Source organism: Stegodyphus dumicola, chromosome X1, assembly GCF_044657685.1.
Source record: "Stegodyphus dumicola isolate Sdum_Otavi_A_Nest chromosome X1, ASM4465768v1".
In the NCBI taxonomy this organism is placed as follows: Eukaryota; Metazoa; Arthropoda; class Arachnida; order Araneae; family Eresidae; genus Stegodyphus; species Stegodyphus dumicola.
This window is the reverse complement of record NC_140780.1, coordinates 113648162-113669308: the sequence shown is the minus strand read 5'-3', so window position 1 is coordinate 113669308 and position 21147 is coordinate 113648162. Positions and strand designations below refer to the sequence as shown.

The 21147-nt window shown below is 33.2% G+C and overlaps 1 protein-coding gene across 15 annotated transcripts in view; it reads right to left on the bottom strand.

Moving 5' to 3' along the window:
- The window catches only part of LOC118198603 (muscleblind-like protein 1), a 713982-nt gene that overhangs the window by 45168 nt on the left and 647667 nt on the right, over positions 1-21147 (bottom strand). For all 15 annotated transcript variants that reach the window (XM_085807963.1, XM_085807962.1, XM_085807959.1 and 12 more), the window contains one exon: positions 20116-20316. In XM_085807963.1, the coding sequence (XP_085664089.1) occupies positions 20116-20316 (201 nt within the window). The remainder of the gene's footprint in view (positions 1-20115; positions 20317-21147) is intronic.

Here is a 21147-nt window from a genome sequence, read left to right as displayed (position 1 = left end):
TTGGAAAGCAGCGTTTTCACATTATATTGAAGGTGGTTAAAACTGCACAAGAGAAATTTGGAAAGCAGCGTTTTTAAACTACACTGGAGGGGGTTAAAGTAACCAGACAGTAATCAAGCTGCTGTATAATTCTCTTCAGATTTTGTTATTTGAGATAAAATGCGAATAATATGAATACATTTTCTCTTTTATTGCCTATATCAACCACTAAAAAGTAATTATTATAGTTAATATGCCAAGAAAATATACTTCTTAAGAACTTTAATAGGAAATGATCTAATAGTTAAATAATTAAAAGTTTATAATAAGAAAGAGTATTCGTTGCACTACCAAGTTCTTTAAGCTATAGTTTAAATAAAAATGAACTTGACAAAAGAATGCAATTATTAACAGTTTGCGAAATTCCGATATGAAGAATCTGCTAGTAAAATAAATTGCTGACTACAGAAAAATGACAAGAAGCGAATTTGATGACATCACAGATCGCAATTATGGGATAATTCACCCAAATCAAGCAGTCGAAAGCCTGAATCGCATATGCCTATATTATTTAGTTACAACAACGAACATTTCGGTTACCTAATATAGGAAGGGATATCTTTATGCAGGACTCTCTGAGATGATTGGATTATATTTGCCACTAAAGACTATGCATAACCCCTCGCAAAACCTTTTTGTCACGACGAACAGAAGCCAATAAAAAACGACGAATTTCAACGTCTTTATGCAACTGCCCACCAACAAGCAGTAAAGGTTAAAAAAAAAAACTTTTTTTTTCTTGTTTTCCCACGCCTAAGCATTCTCTATTTTATAAATATGGGAAAATAAGCATGGAAAACAGTATTTTCAAGCTCTAATGGAGACGGTTAAAGTTTCTAGCGAATATTAAATTACGCAATTATTTTTATAATTTCTTATTTGAGATCAGCATGTGAACAACATTTTGGAATGAATTTACTTGCAAATGAAAAACAATAATGGGTAAAGCAAAATACGCATGGGATTAAAATATTACCATATGAATACTTTCGGTTGCAAATTTCTCTTACAGACTCAAATCATTTGCTTGCAATGCTCATAAACAAGAAAGACATAAAAAAGATGCTTCTGATAACTTTTATCTGCTTGAAAATGCTGGTTTTAAGTTAGAAAGAGAAATTTATTGTGCTAAAATGCAGCAATTTATTTTATAAGGTATTTTTTCCCTCCTTTCCGATGTCAACGTGGTGTAACTGAAAGCGCACTCAACGCGTATTCGAGAGGTCCAGAGTTCGATTCCTGTCGAGATTACTGTACATTTTTCACGGATTTTGCTTTAAAATGACCTATTGACACTAAAAGTGGCGCCCGAACAAAAAGTTGGTGGAAAATAATTTGTTGCCACCAGGATCAGGCAATAGGGCGACTAAGGATGAGTACATACGGTATTTTCTCATCCCTTTTCCGTATGGCTTGGTGGTATAACTGGAAGCACACTCGAAGCATATTTGTTCCAGGGTTCGAGTCCCGGCGAGGGCAGTGTACATTTTTCACGTCTCTTTGCTTTAAAGTAAGCTACTGACCCTACAGTTTTTAAAGATTTATTCTTCATTCATAAATTGATTTTAGAAATAAAAATGAAAGATAATAAAGGACATGATTAAAGAGAAATCTTCATAAGAAAACGTTCCTTCCCTAAATAACATTCAATGATTCTTCTTATGCCACCCGCTTGACGAGAAGTATATCCGAAATACATTTTTTTGGCATTACTCAGAATTCATTAATTTCAGACGAATATTTTATTACGATGAAAAACTAAATTTAAAGACACCACTGCATAGCGCTGCTCTCAAGGCGACAGCGTTTCTATTGTGATCATCTGCAACCAAACCCTATGATTATTAAAATCAACTTTTATTCTTTAAATGAAGGCAATTCGGGAGAGGACGATTTATGGTATTTACAAACTCATGGCTATGACATAATGCAATTACAATGGAAAAAAATTATGTTTTTCATTTTCAGGTAACTAAATTTGTTTACAGAATAATTGTAATATATAAATGAGTTACGTCAGTAATATAGATTATTATCGGTTTGTAAAAACAAGCTGGTATCCGAACACAATTTCTTGCGGTAATCTGAACACAGGAAAGCTTTAGACACTTAGCAAAAAGATCTAATCAATGGCAGAGTTTTGAACTCAGGATCTTCTGAGTAGGGCGAATTGTTTTTATTCGCCGAGTTACTAAAATGACAACCGACTTTCAATATCTTTTTCAGAAACTCAAAAATCTGAAGATGTTATCTACTGAATTTATTGATGTTTCTAACTACGTGATCTGAACATGTATCTTTTAATATTTTAGCATCTAAACGTATATTTTTAGTTGTAGTATATATCCGTATTCTTTTAATGATATCCTCCGTCAGTTTTTCTTGTTTTATGAGATATATCTGAAACAGACCTCCATATACTCTGAAAGCTTTCTGCAATTAAGCTGTCTTTCAACGGTTCAACTGTCTCTTGATTCTTTACCATTCATTTTATCATAAGGTATTCCCATGAAACATTAGCTTCTGTTAAGGGCTTCAATTTAGTTTGGTAACATCACCTGGTTATCGAGATTGCCTGATTTCTTTTACGAAAATTAAAAATGAAATGTAGTTAAAAAAACTAGAGAACATATTGAGTAGCTGACACAAAATATCCAAGCAACGACAATAGACCTCAAGAAATTTAATAGAAAGCGAGAGATTTGATCATAGAAGGAAAGATTTGTGTTACTCCTACGGACGTTCATTTGTCAGCTATCAAACTCCATTCGCTATTGCCTAATCTTAATTAACTACTTCAACAATACTTTAAAAAAGCATCTGAAAAATCTGTTGCATTTTTCCTTGGCGAAGAAAGTTGTTCTTTACTACCAATCCACGCGGTATAAGATCTTTAACTTACCTTCTAAATTAAAAAAGTACATCATTTATCTGTCCTGAGACAATGAATACATTATGTACTTACTGATAACAGTTTGGTACTTTGATTGCTAGGACAATATTTCACGACGCTGTTTAAACGAATAAAAGATTAATAGATAGGAGGGAAAGATTGCAGAATTATTTAAAAAAATTATTTTAAACGTTAAAGCATTAAAAATCTAGTCAGTTTAATTGTCACATTTCGTGCTTTTTTAATTCATTTGGTTAAATCAAATTTTCAAAATTAACACATCTTTCAAGTTTACGAGTATACGCATATGCATACATATCGGCGGTAAAAAATTTTATTTTCTAATGCAGATACGACATTTGTTTTTGTCAATGATCACTTCCATTAAATGCTTCATTCCTTTTAATTTGTACTTAAAATGTGGAAACAAACACATCGTTATAGAAGACTGTGAATGTGGTACACCGATCAAACGCATAGTTGATCGCATACCTCTACGGCAGCTTTTAATAGCGATTTTTAGAGCTGCTTATAATTCCAAACATTTTAAAATTGAGAAAGAGGAACTAGTGAAAAGAATAAAGTCATTGCTTTAAGAATTTAACAGAATTAATTTTGAATAAAACTATTTTTCCATGGTACAAATGGAATGGATTTTGCTTCAAGCAGTTGACCCTGCTTGACTCTGAGACTGACACAATAGCCGATTGTTTCATTCACATTTCTGACATTCTCACATTCTGCATTAAAAGGTACTAAGAAGAACAAAGGTTTGGAAGCTGTCCAATAATTTGTGTGCAAAAAGCAGAGACCGACGGGATCACAAAGAGATGGACGAGGCGTGAACGTTATTTGTTAGCAACGTCGCGTGCGCTGATAGATGGCATTTCCACGCCGGGGGAAATATTTTTCTGTGATTAACTGGAATGCTGAAGCAGTGACAGCAGTAAGAGACTCCCGGGAAATTACAAGTCTATGTTAACAACATAAGAGAAATCTGAAAGTCAGATCTTTAAAGGAAGGGGGAAAGTTCTGACAAACACGTGTCTTTGTTCGCTTATACAAGGAAAATAAATACAAATTTATGCAGTTCTGTAATTGCTCCCAATTTTGTTTTACCAGTTCAATAAATTAGTTGAAGTTTGGTTGGTTTAATAGTACATGAAAATATATATGCAGATTACATTTCGCAAGACAATCATTCAAATCTATAATTAACATAGATACATTGAAAATGTTTGATGGAGAAGAGGAGTTTAACTTCATAAAATAATTATAACTGATCCTTCAATAACGGGAGTATGAAATTCACGGTTGGTTCCACTCAATTTACGGTTCGCATGAGTATGAAATTCACGGTTCGCATGAAGTGTTTTCAATAAATATTGTGTAGATCTGAGAAGTCGAATTTCTGGAGATTTGTCAATTTTAGAATTTGGCAGACGTAAGATGCATAGCCTACAAATACCGAAAAAAATTAAGTGGATGTGTCACGAATTCAAAAAACATATGAAATAAGGCATGTATAACATCTATAATATTTTACGTCAAAGACTATTCGAAAGGAAAATGATTCACTTGCAAACAAAGCATCAACTTTGGGAACATGTAGATTATAACAAAATACAGTAAGCGTTCATTTTCCCGCTACTATTTCCTTTAATAAGAATTATTTCTCGTTTTTTTAGCTTACTTTAATTACCAGATGGCATCATTTAAAGCCAATCGGAGGATCCTAGGATGCATGCAGCACGTGAGGTCATTTTCTGTGGCCCGTGACTAGATAAACAAAATTTATTAATTACTGGCCTCTGATTTATGCACTATTACGCACATATGTGTCTTCTTTTAACGATATTATACGACTTCAGAACACGTTGAAAATATCAACAATATCGCTGAAAAGTGACTTTGGTGAACATGCTCTTTGCATGAGAAATAAACAAGAATATTACTCGTGAAAAAATCTCAGTTTTTGATTAAAACATTTCTCGTTATAGATTTACTAAGTTTTAAAACAACGAGAAAAAGAACACTGATTATTTTAGGAGGATAGTGATAGCATTAACATAATTAAATTTTTAGCATGAAAATAGAGCCTAGCTTTTGCTCTTAAGTTTTTCAGTTTATGGCAAATTACACTTCCAGCCAACAGCTTTCTTAAATACGGAATTCAAAGTAAATGGGTGTCAAGACTTGTTTTCCTTAGTCAATGAAACAGGATATATACGCCGCCATCTTCATGGAATAACGATAACAATAAAAGAAATATTTTAACGTTCCTTTTATGGTCTATGTAACTTACAATACTGATTTAAAAACAGCTCTCTGCTCCTGAGCAACGAAAAAGAGGAGGTACACTGCCAGAGAATGTCATTTATACTGATGTTTTAAGTGCATTTATGAACAGTATAATAAAGGAACAGCTGAATTAATACCACATTATAACACATTTAAATTTATCTTTTTGTGCCTACTATTATTTTTCACACAGACGAAAGCAATCTCGAAAGAAAAAAAATAACTTAAATGTTTAGAAATCAGGCCTTTACATGTAGATCATCTTGCTATGAATATAACTGAGTTACAAGAAATCGTTTCACAATTATATTTGGTAGGGATTTATATTTATTTTAACTAATAATTTAAAGTTTTATTTGAAACTTTCCTATAAGCCTTCATTCCCCTAATTGTCAGTGCCAGAATAGTTAAATGTTGTAGCGCGCGTGAACGAATGCATATTTTCTAGTTTGAAGGAAGTAGTTAAATGCCGAGTTTTGGTAGGAGAAAGAGAGAGTTAGGCTCTAGCTGCCGTCTCTGCCGTAGGCAAGTTTGCTTATTGCTGGTTTAAGTCGCTTAAGTGCATTGCTTTGTTGCCACTAGTTTAGAAGGGGGTTGAAATTACGGGATCTCGTTGAGTCCGGTAGGCTATTTTTATCACTTGTTAATATTTCAACTTTTAGTTTCAATTATCTGACTTTCAGTTAAGTGAATTCAGCCGAAGTTTGTTAGCGTCGAGTAGACGCATTGTAAATTTTAAAGAGTTAATAAAGGGTACGTGAACATTTCTCCTTTGTAGTTTCCTGCTACTCCAGTATACAGATAGAAGTTAACCCACCTGGACTCTACAATTTAAATTAGACATTAAAATTAATTTAAAAAATAACTAATTTAAAAACTTTGCTTTCCTTCTTTTATTAAAAATGTGGGTTTTTCCCTTATTAGGTTCATCAATATTACGCAAAATATAATCTTTATCATGAGCTACAAAGTCAGACCAAAAACACTCAAAATCAATTTCTTCGTATTATTTTTAATCCATGAACTCATCCTTCAAACAAAAGATACAGGTAGTTGCTAACTTTCTAAAATATAAATTGTACACTGAAAATAAAAATAAATCTTTCTCTTTACCACTGATTTATGGCAAGATGTTAAAATGTCTGACAGAAGTGAGTTATTTTATCGAGAGCAAATTGACTCACTATTTGAACAAAATAAACTGAAGCAAAAAGACAAAACGAGATGAAACTACGCCGAATCATTTAATTTGCATAAATCAGCACTGAATAATCCCTTTCTTCACCGTCCTTTACGAATCTGCGAATCTGGCTTTCAGCTAAACAAGATAAACTCCGTAAAGTAGGTTTTTTTTTTTTTTTTTTTAAAGAAAACTCCATCGAACAAGGGTGGAAAGTTATTTTTTATAACAGACTGCTTCACACTAAATATAGTATTAAAAAAGAGACAAACACTTATTTGGATCGTAGCCAAGAGAGCTTACATGCAAAAACCTCTGCCACAAAAACTGAAATTAGGCGCAAACGATATTTGTACAGAATGTCTACGAAACGATGATATATGGCGCTCTTTAGATTGGAGTTGAGTAGCTCAACAGCTGCGACACTGAAAAACAAATTTTGTCCTACCATTCTTTGCATAGGAAAAAATTCATTTTCAAGCCCTTCGCGTTCGGAAACACTTATTTTACTCCCCGTTTTCTTTTCCATATAGTTTATATGTGAAAGAAAACTGCCAGAATTTACAAAATGTAGCGGAATGATCAGATTTCTTGGCTGAATAACGTAGCCGTCACTTTCCGGAAATAGTTTCAGAATGAGTTTTCTTCCAATCCTCTTTTGCGTCACGTTTTATTCAGTTTGTTTGCTCTCTTTTACTCGCAACAACATGGTGACGTATACGGATTTCTATCTCAGGAAATGACTTTTCTTTCTTTAATAGAACTGCTGTGATGCAAGGATTTTAGAAGGATGAAAATATATAGGTGTATGCAATAAATTTCTTATGAACGTTTCGTGAAAACTTTTAAGGCTTGAGGATTCATTTCTTCAACTTCTATCGCGATTCACTTTTGGCGACTGTGATTTTTATCACTTCTGTTTATCATTTATAAAGATAGTCCTACATTTGTCACTGTCAATTAAATTAAACGACTGTCGTATGAAAACTACTTGTTTTCTACATCTATTAAAAAAGGTGCAAATTATGACATATTTTGCAAATTTTATTTCTTATAAAATAGGTGATAAGATAGGTGATTTACGCAGCAAATGGCATGAACAGTGACAAAAGAATAGCAGAAAAATTTGAAATTCTGCTTTATTAGAAAAGCCATGGATTTACATTTTGATTTATAATCAACTATTAATTTAATTAAGTTAGTGGGAAACAGCGAAGACTCGCTCATAAACCGAACGGTTTAAAATGATTTCAATGGATTAGTTTCATTACCTTGGTTTATATTTCAGGGCTCATGTTTAAGATTGTTTTCTCGGAATACTAAAAAAAATGAATCTCGAGAATTTATTAAAGGATTTAACTAAGCAGAAGAAAAACCAGTACCACTCCGTAGTGTTGGTTTTCCCCATATATAAGGTACCTACGAACCAGTTTCTCTTCTTAATTCCGTTACCGAAGCATCCCTCTCTTTAGGAAGATAAACTTTGTGTCAAATTATGACAAATTATAATTAAATACTCGAATGCAGTCCATAGTGTAATGGATTAGACTTGGATTTATCAACCTTCTTGCAACATGGACTCCTTTCAACACTGCTAGAAGGTCATTTTCCCCCTCCTTTTCAAACCCGAAAAATAAATATATACTTCTATTCAGATTTAGATGATTTTTACCGTGTTTTATAAATTAAAAAACAAAATGTGTAGAAAATGTTGATAAATACCAACACTGAAGTAAAGGCAATTTTTTTATTCACAAAATAAATACTTAACATCTAACTCAAAGTCTCACCGCATTCTCCTCTGAAACTACGAAATCCTCCCCTGGTCGAGAACCCCTGGATTTGCCAGTTCCATTATATGAAGTTTTAGGCATCCAAATTCATATCTGATGATTAGGAGCCAAAAGACTGTAGATTTGATTAAATATTAAACAGATAAGGGAAAACACGTTTTATACCCAAAATTTTCTTAACTAGATATTTCTGAAACGGATTCTCCTGGCGATGAATACAGAGTTTCTTATTTCAAACATTAAAAAGAAATCACTTATAACTGCCAACTCAGTTTTTTTGATATAACTTAAAGCATATACAGATCGGTGAAAAATTAATTAACATGCATCTAAAGCTTTAACTTCAGTTACAGCTGCGTGAAAGCCTGCATTATGCAAAATACAGCTTGTACCATGCATAAATAAAATAAATTGAGAAAATTTTCCGATAGATTATTAGTTGCATGGTGCAGTAGTTGCTTGGAAAGTATTCCAAGCAACTACTGCAAAAGTTCTACATAGACGAACATTTTGATCATTAAATGGTAAACAAAATAGCTCAATTTGAATCTGCATCTTTTTAATGTCTTACGATTTTTATACTGCATCTATCCGTTGATTAATATTACAACAGAATTTTTGGACAAGAATCTCAGTTTGTAAAGAGACGCTTAATCCAAGCAAAAAAAAACAGGAAAATAAAAAAATACAGTTTCAGAATGTAAGAAAGTTGGAACAGAACGAACAAGGCACCATACTATTATTGGAAGCTTAGTTACCAAGAAAGAATGAACATCATTTTATTGATGGAAGTTAAAATTACACCTAAATTTGAATTCAAACATAAATTTAAATGCTATTGAGTAAATGAAGTTTTTAATCCCATATCCGAAGAAGGACTCTGCGTGACAGTACGCGGAGAGCAACATCACACGCAACTATTCTCAAAGATTTTCAAAAAGACAAAAATTACTTAGAACTACCAATAATAATGGAAAAAATATATTTTACAGTAAACAGAATGAACGTGTAAAAAACGACGTTTGGTATATTTGGTGTTTCTTATAGAAACGAAAACCGCGATTGCATTATGTAATTTTAAACAGTTGTTCACCTTTTAAAAACTAAAAGCAAATTCGTAACTAAGCTGACGGGGTTAAAAAAACTTTCAGTATTTCAGATTTCAGAGTAGACAAAATGTACGCCACTTCTCTTGCAAGTTCTCTTTAAAATTAATGGCTTGGACAAATAATGGATATCGGACGGCTGTCGGTCGAATGCTAATGAGAACAAATGCGGTCAGCTCCATTTCGTCGCCGAATCTTTCGCAACCATTATTAAGGGTATTAATAGAGGCTTCATTAAGTCTGGGTGCAAATAAATCTGACACCACCTACCACCCCCACTGATAGTCGCATTCATCAAAGGGTAACCATTAAGGAAATTCTTTACACGTTCATCCTAAGAAAAATGCTATTAAGAAGTCGCGCTCGAAATGACAGGCGGTCCCGACGTCTGCTGTTTCTTTGCTGCGTACGGAAATTATAATGAAGAAAGAAGGCATATATTCTCCAACTTCAAGAGAAATGACAGAAAAAGTGTCCCATTTACAAATTTCAAATGGAAGTGAAAGGGGGACAGAGTTATAATGGATAAAATTTCCTTAAGAAACTTACATATTTACAACTTAAAATTCAGCATTTGTTACGGTTTGAAAGACATCGCTACTTTATTATATCTTTTTGAGCAATACTAATTTGATCAGATATTGAGGCTGAATCTAAGAGGTGAGATTAGTGATTCCTTAAAATAACAAGGATAATCTATATACAGCTTTTATCTACAGAATTAAAAATGCTAGGTGACGAATAAACGTTTTAATGAGCATGACATTTTAATTGGGAAGAGTTCACTTTAAAAATCATTTATGTATGTCAGTTAAATGTGGTATAAAATTATACCGTAATTTTAAGTGAGTTATAAAAGAGAATTTTGTTCATGATGAAAAATAAATTCTCTATTTTATTTTATTCCTTCAAATACATGTATTCTGGGATATAGGGCGTAAGTCTATAAAAATATTTAACATTACAATATTAATGCAGAAGCTTAATCAGAAAATAGGTGCTCATTGTTAAGCTATATTGAGTAATACTTGGAAACTTACAGCAGTAGAGAAAAAATTAAATAAAACATATAGAAAAGAACATTTTATTCTGGGAGCTTGCAAAATATACTTCGGTTTTAATACATTATATATGTCCTCAGTTGCATATTAGGCTCTGCGTTTTCAGCAGAAGGAAATAAATTCGAGACGAATACGGAAGTTAGGGACAATTTCCTATTAATATATTTCATTTTGAGAGAAGCAGCGGTTATATCTTTGTTGAGACATCTGCAGGATTCTTGAATAGAATATGACGAAAATTTCAAGTTCTCTATTAGACGTAATCTTTACTTACATAATTCTTAGCATACAAAACACCAAACCACTTAAACATCAAATGTCGAAATAAAAGCGTTTCATTCGACAACAGTGTTTTTAACATTTTATTGAAAAAACAAATATGGATTTTACTAAAAGAATATCTAAAGAGTAAATCATTTTGAATGTAATAACAAGAAATACAGAAATACACCTGTGAGTGTTGTAATGATTTTATTACATAAATGCAGATGAAAAGGTAACCTTTCAATTTTCACTTGGCAACATATAACAAATGGCGGCATCAACGAAAGAAACAGCTCATTGTGAGACAGAATAAAAGAAAACTTCATTGGTAGCAGTTGCTCGGAAAAATTTACAAACCCAATTTGCTAAACAAGTGTTTAGCCGTCACAAAGCAAGTGAAACTGCTTTATGCGACGGAAAAAACGTAAGACGGTCATCCGTTGAAAGACATTAGCTTGAATTACCTATGAAGCCCTAGCAAATCAAAGTATCATGTCAGTAGATAACGTGTCGTAAACAACAGTGGGGCGTGTATTAAACAAGCACCCTCGTTCAAGCCCTCATACATTTCATAGGGTTACAGGAACTGCAATTTAGCAATAAATTAAAACGGAAGGAATGCTGCACGAATTTACAAGGACGACTGAAGTGGTCTATTTTGCGAACAAAGCCTTGTTCACTGGCGAAGCCACATTTCACTCGTGTGTCAAACGTGAACGGGAATATTTCAAGAATTTTGGGGCAAGGAATGTCTGCATGACACGATGGAAGATGAACGTGATTCTTCGACGGTAAAAGTCTTCTGTTTCATAAGAAATCTGGGCCTTTCTTCTGGCTTCATGTATGGACCTTTCTTCTTCGTAAAGTTCACCGTTATACGTTTCATCTATCTCAACATGTTGTACGAGTGGTTGTTGCTCCAATTGAAAGAATAGCATCCGACTTCATTTTACAGCAAGACGGCGGCCCACCACACTGGCTCAGATACGCATGCCATTTCCTCAGTCAGAATCCTTCCAAACGCTGGACTGGATTCGTTGGATCGAATGATTTACTACTCATGTTCCACCTTCCAGTTCATCCGACCTAACGATTTCATTTGCTTTAGTAGACATGCGAAGGATAAAATGTTCAGTGCACTCTCGTAGGAACAGCAGTTAATGCAGCAGTTAGGATATGTGGCCGACTCAGTTCATCAGGATATGAACAAACATTCCAAGAAGAACATTATTGTGCAGATGTGCGCTGTATCACATATAAAAAGTCCAGATTGAAGACTGGTTAGTAGCCATTAAATTTTGCAGACTTAACTTTTCATTTTATATCTGTATCTGCGATGCACTTCTGCGACTGTATTTCATACGAAGGCTCTTGCTTTTCACAAGAAAAGATGAAATAATTATTAACGATAGAGTTATGATAGGGACTGAGGTATGGGTGAAAAGTTTTCTTTTACCGATTTAGCCTAGCTTCAGTTACTTCCAGGTCGCATTATTTATTGATCTACGTGTATGTGTTCATACCTGATTGGTAAAGGGGTTATCCGTTTAAGTATATTTCGCGTATTATTTTGTTACTCGCTTCTTTCACCCTAAATTTTGAGTTTTTTAAAATTGTTAGTTTATTTAAATTTTGGATAGATTCTCTCTGTTCAAAATTTCTGTGTTTTGTGTAGGAAGCATGGCTGGCATTAATACGATCTGGCAGCTAAACATTGATCTGGCTAGGTGCTTATCCTTTAAATCTAACTCTTAATTTCAGGAGAAAATGTATTACAACAGTCACATTATACATTCTTTTTTGTACCATTCATTCTGAAATAACTTGTGTTTGTAAACTTTAAGAAAAGATTATTTTAATACCAGCAATGTAAATAAGATTATTTCTTTACTTGAAGATCAATGATTTAACATCCCAGCTTCCCGTACATAGAATACAGCCAATCCCGAGTTATGCAAATATATCTTTGTATGAATCATTTGTGATCACCTATGTAATGCTAAAAAAATCGCAGAAATGCATTTGAATAAAATGCTGCTCTAAAGAAAACAATTGGACAAGAATAAGTGGTGAAATTACGTTCACGACATAACTCTGTAAGTCAAGTTTCTTAAAACATACACAAAATTCATAGCACACATATTTAAGTAATTACTCTCTTTAATGAAATGCTATAAATAGGAAATAATGAATTTAGTGAAGTATCTCGAATATTAATTGCTATCGCGGTGGTTTAGTGCATACTTTCATTCCGCTCAGGCCCTGAAGAACGCGCTACTAACGAAATTACGCAATTTTATGTTGCCTTTTCTTATTAATTTTGATTAAAAGGTATTTGGACAAGTACTTGTCTTAATTCTTTTATTGAATCTTTCGAAATATAATTTTGTTAACTTTTCTGCGCTTTTGTTAAAAGAATGAATGATTCTATTTACTTTTCAGTCGAAAAATTGTTTTTGTTTTAATTTAATCCCACGGCCAAAGCTATGCATGCTGCATAGCATGATGATGTGCCTGAAATTTTGTCAATTTCTGTGACAAGCATTCCTTATGAAAATTCTGAAAGATAGTATCAAGATTAACTAATACATTTAACTTCCGTTTACCGACTCATTACTCTAAGACGCATAGTATGGTGGTGTTGGTGTATTGAGAATACGGCAAAGTACACTAGGGCTATCTGCCTAAGGGGAGGGATGCCTTTCGTGGAGGACTTTCTAAGGGAAACTGGCTCGTATACACGTTACACATGGGGAAAACCACGAAAACGCCCATGCAGCCAGCCCGTTCGCGGGATTCGAACCTCGGACCGAACTACCAGTGTTCAGCGATTTTACCGCTCGGCCGCTGGTGGGCCCCTAAGACGCATAAAAATCCAATTTTATTACACATTTTCAATTTACTAATTAAAAGTTACAGCCTCATTATAAAGTGTAAGTTGATTACTATACCTCATTATACTAATTATTTAACATTAAATTTCAATAAATGCAATATTACTTCCATAAAAGAGCTAGTAACGTATTTTATTCTTAAAAAAGATAAAACATAAAATGAGATAAGTCATTTGAGCTCACCCAAAAAAAAGCAGTGCTTTCTATTTAAAGCACACTAAAGAAATTATTGATTTCAAACTGGGGAACGATAAAAGAAATAATATGAATAGTGGGAGAGAAAACTGTGCAAGAACTTTGATTTGCCAGTCACATGTGTCTGCAATTAAATTAGTGCAGTATGTTCTAAACAAAGAAATTCCTCAAGCGGTCGTTCAAATGTGTGCTAAAAATGGCATTTTGGAATTGCAAAGCACATAGATGCGCGTATTTCGAAGACCAGCTAACATGATTATCTCAGTTATAATAAAAGATAGCAGCATTTTCCGAAGGAAACTCTTTCGATTAAAAACTAGACAATTTCATATCATGATGGAAGTGTTATAAAATTTTCAGTTTAACGCAAAGGTATCAAAAACATCATGACTCATCTTAAACGCAGTTTGTGCTTTAAAATTCTGTATTGCAATTTGATAAAGTAAGATTTGTTACATGATCGAGCAACACAAGATTAGCTTATCTTCTTCAGCACTTTGCGTCGTTAGCCCCCTTTTGTTAATGTGAATTAAGAAATAATGCGATCATAAGTAATTCAGATTCCACAACTGAAGATTAGTTACTTTTAAGGACTATTTTTTAGAAAGTTGGCTATTAGTGAATAAGTACTCGATTTAGAAGTTGAAAGGTGACTATATAATATTTATTTATATTTACTCATGAAAAACTACAGACGCACTGTTTCATACTAACTCAAGCCTTGCTACATCTTCTTTAATTACATCTAATTTCCCTATTACGAATCTTATTTTCAGTTAAGACTACCACAAAGTTAGTTCTGCTTCCGATAAATAACTGAAATTTCCAACAACGGTATCATAACTATTTGCCACATATTTGTACCACAAGAATATATTATTATTATCTTATATAAGATCCTTTCCCTGGAATAGCAGCATACGATTCTGTTACTACCGACGGACTGAGCTCCATCTTAATATACGCCTCTTTAGTTTCCAAAGGAAAATTAAGTACGAGGTGTCTATAACTAAAGTTACTTCATTTACAGCTGCCTACCACTGTAACCAGTCACCGGACACGTGCGACAATTTATGATGTAATAAAGGGACGGAAAAGACATTTATCAGAAATCAAATGAGTTCAAATTATTGTCGCTAGAGCGCGTATTACTGTGAAACACCCGGAGTATACTTGCATATTATTTAATGCCACCCAGGAGCTGTTACCAAACCTGTCAAGAGTCGCGGAGAACATGTTTTCAGTGTGGTCACAACTCACAGTATTCTTGAGTTTGCAAGATCGTGTTCTCTTAGTTAAATTATTTTCTTATTAAAAAACGCCGATTCTACCCCAGCGTCCAAGCGGTAAAACGCAACCCAACTGCACCAACTGCTTTAGAATACTTTGGACTTTGAAGGGCTTTCGAACAAACCCACTGACTGCTAAAAAGACTCGGGAAAATGGTGTTGAAATTTGAAGCAAATGGATCATTGGTTACACGTGCTGCGAGAGGAAGAAAATCCGTTTTTACAGCGGTAGTAAAGAAGGTTGTGGAGGAGAACAGAGTATGAAATGTTAAGATCAGCACGTTAGAGTTTTTTGCGTAGCGCAGGCGCTGGAAATATGTTAAATTGAAGGCCCGTGGAGGGTTCTCTGGTGTTATCCGATCCGTACAAACTTTCATTTATATATGAATTGCTTCCATGTGGTTTTGATACAAGGACAGTTCTCAGAAGAGTTTCTTGCTGACTGTGAGATCGATTCGAAATGCTCTTGGAACATCCTCTGGTCAGATAACGCGCATTTTTATTTGCAGGGTTTAATGAATACTCACAGTTGCCGAATCAAGGATCCACAAAATCGGCGTTCAATCCCATATGTTCCGCTACATTGCCCAGAAGTCACAGTGTAGATTTACAGCGTCATTCATTCTCGAGCTGGACGTCTTTCGAAGTTAACTCTGACAGGTCCAGTGACATGCCTGATCGCCACCCCAGGCAGCGATATGCAACGTTATTAAAAAAATTGTTCCAGCTCTGCAAGATTGTTAGTGACTTGCATGCTAAATCTTCATGCAGAACATCCTCTACATTGTGCATAATGTGTTATAGAGTCACTGTCTTTTTGGAAGCATAAATTGTAGACTCTAAGTAAAAGACGAAGTCAAATTCTCGCTATGTCTTTGAAGAACAGAACTGCAAAAGAAGGTTTAAATAACCCTTTTATTTGAAATAAAGTAACAAGATGCGGGCACTCGCAAAAATCACAATAAATTAGAATGGCTAAGGACTGGCTTCTTAGTTATTTAAACCACTAAATCGGCTGCACACAGCAAAGCCGAGCCTAGAATATCAGTATAATCTGAAGGGTGTTTAATACCAACTAGAGAGCTAATTTCAAACACGCAGCATAAACTCGGAACTAACTCCGCTACTACTCTTCACGAACTCTCGAAGCGCAGCTTAAATACTGCCTCTGAACAGATTTAGATTTCCCATACTACGTCATTAAAATTTACATTTTTGGGAGGGAAAGGAAAGTTGAACTAAAAATAACTGGTTAGAATAAAAAAATAAAGTCTTTTCCCAAAGTCAGTTTTCAGAAAAACGGGTTATCAGCCCCGGCATTTTTGTTGCGTGTGGCCTTACAGATTCTCCGACTCGATTCCAATATATATTTGGTTTTGGGTTAATTTAAAATACCAGGCCAGTCTTAGTAACCTGAGCACATTACCTGATAAAAGATAGCATTTCGGAACAGGTGTACAATATTTCTAGACACACACTTCATTCCATTATGGAACACGTCATCTCGAGGTTTCAGGTGGTAACAGACAATCATAGCCACTTTGTGGAACATGTTTTCTGTAATCAAAATTCTACACGTGGAAAATGTAGATTTAATAGCTGAATTTAGGAATAAAAAATTATCACTTTACTATTAAATTGCTAGTGTGTGTTTTGATTTGTTTAACAAGTATAATAGAGACATTTTAAATTACTCGTACATGCAACTTTGAAATTCCGTAAGTGGATAAAAACATTTGGAGAGTGTGAATAATATGTTAGTAGTATAGTTTTAAAAAAATAAACATTGCCGACAAACGGTTATCATTTTTTACAGTGCTTGAAAGAGTGCAAATAAGTGGTCGTGGCTTAATATGATCTCGATTAATTAATGTTGTAGTAAAATTTGCACAGTATTACTGGATTACAGAAATAAGATTCATTTTTATTAAATGCACAGTAAAACTATTGGTTAGTGTTATCATCCTTTCGACATGTTTAAAAATTTGGATTATAAAATGAAGCGTACTGGAGACAACGCTGATGAATCCCAAATTTTACTGTTGTGCATTAGTGAAAACAAATTAGATTTACGAATGAGTTTGCTAATAGGGTGCGAAACTGATGCCTATGTCACATTTTAGTATTGAGAGAACAAGGGTGGTAAAAAAGGCAACACTCTTTTTATTACCAAAAATAAAATCTGGTAATCTTTATCTGATTCAGCATCATGCGCCTGTGATGCTGAATTCGAGGTATGAATGATAGCAGGACACATGCTAATAAAATGGACTATGGTCTAAATGTGACACTGAAACACATTAAGATAATTTACTAGCCTACTGACATTATTCTTTTCATTCAACTTTGTGATCTAGGCATAATACCAAGAGGAAACGTGCATTAATGTTGGAAAATGAGAACTCAAAGTATCAGAGCTACAGGGCAGATAGACTAGCTGAAAGTGAGCATTTCACAACAGGGAAGGAAATTATCTTTTATTATATATATTTTTTTTCTATTTATAAGAACACAGGGGGAAACAGTCAAAAATAAATTTAAAAAAACAGGATTTCTAACTAAAAAATGTTAATGCATCTTCTAATTTTTGAAAACAAGCAGAAATCATTTGTAATATAAAAATTGCTTCAGGGATATTGTATAAGTTGATGATATTGTAGTTGTCGAAGAAATGACTGAGGGCAATGCTTGCTACTAAGTTCAAATGAAATATGGCAGCTATAATTCCACAGAAGTTGAAAGGACGGGCACATACAAAAAGAGGGGGGGAGAAAACTAGTGATATGCTCCGAAAAATGAACTTTTTTTGTTGTACAGTAATTTTTAATTGAACAAAAGTGACATAATTTACAATCAAGTCGGTAAATAAAACTTTTATTGAACATCGTTGCCTTTTTGTTTACTATTATCACATCAACAAAATATAGATCTGGTCACATAAAGTGGTGAGCACTGCATTTATAATAGCATATTTATAAAAAATTATGCTTTTAAATTTTCTGTTACAGATAGAATAAACCAGAGGTGGCCAAACGTTTTAGCCGGCAAGCAGTATTGGCTCTTTCACGAAGCTTCGAGGACTTAGACCTAGTTCTTTAATCATACCATAGGGATGTACTTATGATGTATAGCGTACACATGTTTTTAAACACGGCAGTGAGATTTTTGCGATTGGAGGATAAGAGACTTACTTCTTTTTGAGACTTTTACGCAATTTCATCTACTACGAATTTCCTAAAATTGCTCAAACATTGAAAAAATATTCTTGTACCAGAATATAAGAGACTGCTTCGGTTTGCAAGTGGATTTACCTCCCCGTCGTAACAAATTATCAGTACATTTTGTTTACATTTCAAACAGATGCTAACTTTCGCTTATGGGTATTTCATATTTCGGGCAAGTTTCGTGCGAAGAAAAAATCTCCAAAATTAAAATAAATTACAACATACACAGAATAAAAATTAAGATTGAAACAAAATTGCTACTGAAAATTTCCGCGAATAAACCTCGAATACGACTATGAAAGAAGGCAAAGATAAAACCTGAAATCTTAATTCACGTAAAGGGTACAATGAAAAACTTTTTAACAGAGTGTTACTGTATTTCAGTCATTGTAAATTTAGAATTGATTGTATAACATTTATAATATGCTTTATAAAGAATGCGCATGACAAGATCGTTTGTTATATAAAATAGTTAATGTGTCTGTAACATTGCTCAGTTTGAATTTTGTAAAAATTATTTAAAAAGCCTTTGGCAGACAGGATCCGGCTGTGAACGCAGTATAGAGACCCCTGGACTAAACACTGATTGGCACATATTTTTACATTTAGTGAAACATTTTATGTGGTATCACAAATCGGAGGTTATTATAATAGTTTTTCTTACTATAGAAAGGAGAATTTTTAAGTGCTATTAATCATTGTTTTCTAAAAAATTATATCCCTTTCCTATAACCTTAAGTTTTCAGGACTAAATGGAAAGTTGTTTATAAGCGTATAATAATTATATAAAGATGAAAGAGAGAAAAAGAGAAACATTCGTAAGTTAAAAATAGCTTAATCTTCTAAAATAACATATGACTAAATAAAATATATAGGTGGCCATTTTAAAGAACAATTTATATAAATTTCTTTACAAAATACAGTACATAGGTGGTCATTTTAAGGAAACGTTTACTGTAAATTTCTTAAGAGCTATCATAAACTTTAAGGAAACTATTCTATTTAATAAGATGGTCGTATTTTGTCTTCCTTTTTATGCTATACATATGACGTTGTCTTTCATATGCTACATCAATGTTATATGCCATTCCTTTATATGTTACACAAATGACTTCCTTTATATGTTACATATATGAAAAATAAGAAATAAATGTTTGGCATTTTGAAACAATAATCCTTAATACACAAATAAGACTTTTCTTCAAAAACATGTTTAATATATTAATCATTTGTATGCATTTTCTCAGAAATGTACTTGTAACTGGCTTAAAATTTAATAATATCTCTATTATCTGTATCAGTATGTAAAATAATATGATTTTGAAATAATCTCTAGAAAAGCTTTTTTAAAACTGCCACAAAAAGTTATTCATCAAAATTACAAAGTTATGTCTAATTAATGAACTCCTTTACAGTTTCTTTTGATAAATGGAAAATGTAGGATAATAATCAACTAGAGCTTTAATAATTAAAATCAAATGTAGTAAATGCAGTGTAAAACATAAAAATAAACTTAAACATCAACACTCTTCTTATATATAATTACATACGGAAATGAGAGCAATATCTATCAATGCATGCTACTTATACTAAGTTAAAATGTGTATAATATACTACAATGATAATAAAAATTAAAACAGTTAAAGTGCACTGTAATAGGAATGAAGGTATTGTTGATACATGTGGAAAATGTGTAAGATATCAGTGTTTATAAACCCGAAACTTAAGTAAGGAAACATAGTGTAATCGGTAAATAATTTTGGCTATTCTAAATTTTGAAAAATACAATGTAAAATCAAAATGAATAAATAATATTGGCACGAGAATACATATTCATAATGTTATGAAATAAATGCTTTTCATAGAGAAAGCTTACCTCCAATCTGTCCGTACGGGGCACCTTCTGTGTGACTATCGGTGTATGCACAATGGAAGTTAGCTGGGGCGGCGGCGGTGGAGCGGCCAAAGCATCCGCAGGCATCATACCAGCAGGAATCATAGGGCTAGGGCTTAGGTATGGACTAAAGGATGAAGCCGTATGACCAGCCAAAGCAGGCATGTACGGAGTAGTTGATGCCTGAAAAAAGAGCACACGAATATCATGAATTAAAAATGTAATATGGTATTAAATAAACAAAACACTTTTGAGACTCATGACAATATTTATAATATTGCGATTAAATAGTTTCATTTTCTAATATCCCTGCATTAAAATATTATATTAATTATAGTATCTTTATTTCCAAAGCCAATTGACACCACACCCAGTGAAATCAAATTGCAGTTCAAATCACAACGCATTTGTGAAAAATAAGACGCAGTTTCAAAAATGTCCTTTAATACTTTCTTTCTTTACCTCATAAATTACACTTTTGAATAATGTAAAGCGTTTTATATGTGCAGGAGAAGGAAGATAAATTTTTAAACACGCAGCATGCAATTCAAACTTTGCTCAAAAGTCATATGCTAAGATAAAATTCCCATTTTAAAATATTTTGTTGTTCGCAGAAAGAAATGCTATCCGAAAGCAATAAAATAAAAATTAGCAGAACATAACTGTCCCAGTCATTTTCAGAGAATGAAATTAGAAGCTAATATTTCTTTGTATTACATTGTTAATCATGTCATCCTTTATTCTGCACTTACGTGATCTTAGAGGTAAACTTTAAGTGTTACAAAAAGAAGTGAATGTGATAAAATGGTAATTAAATAAGTATTATTATGAAAAAAGGACAACTCATATTATGATTTTACACGTTTAGTACAGAAGAAATAAAGCATTTAAGATACCAAAGGAAAGAAGGACTTCGAAAATTACATAAAACACCTCTCAAATGTTTAAATGCGCAAGATACGACAGCTACTAGAATGCAACACTAGAAATAACAACGAAAACCAGAAAGAATAA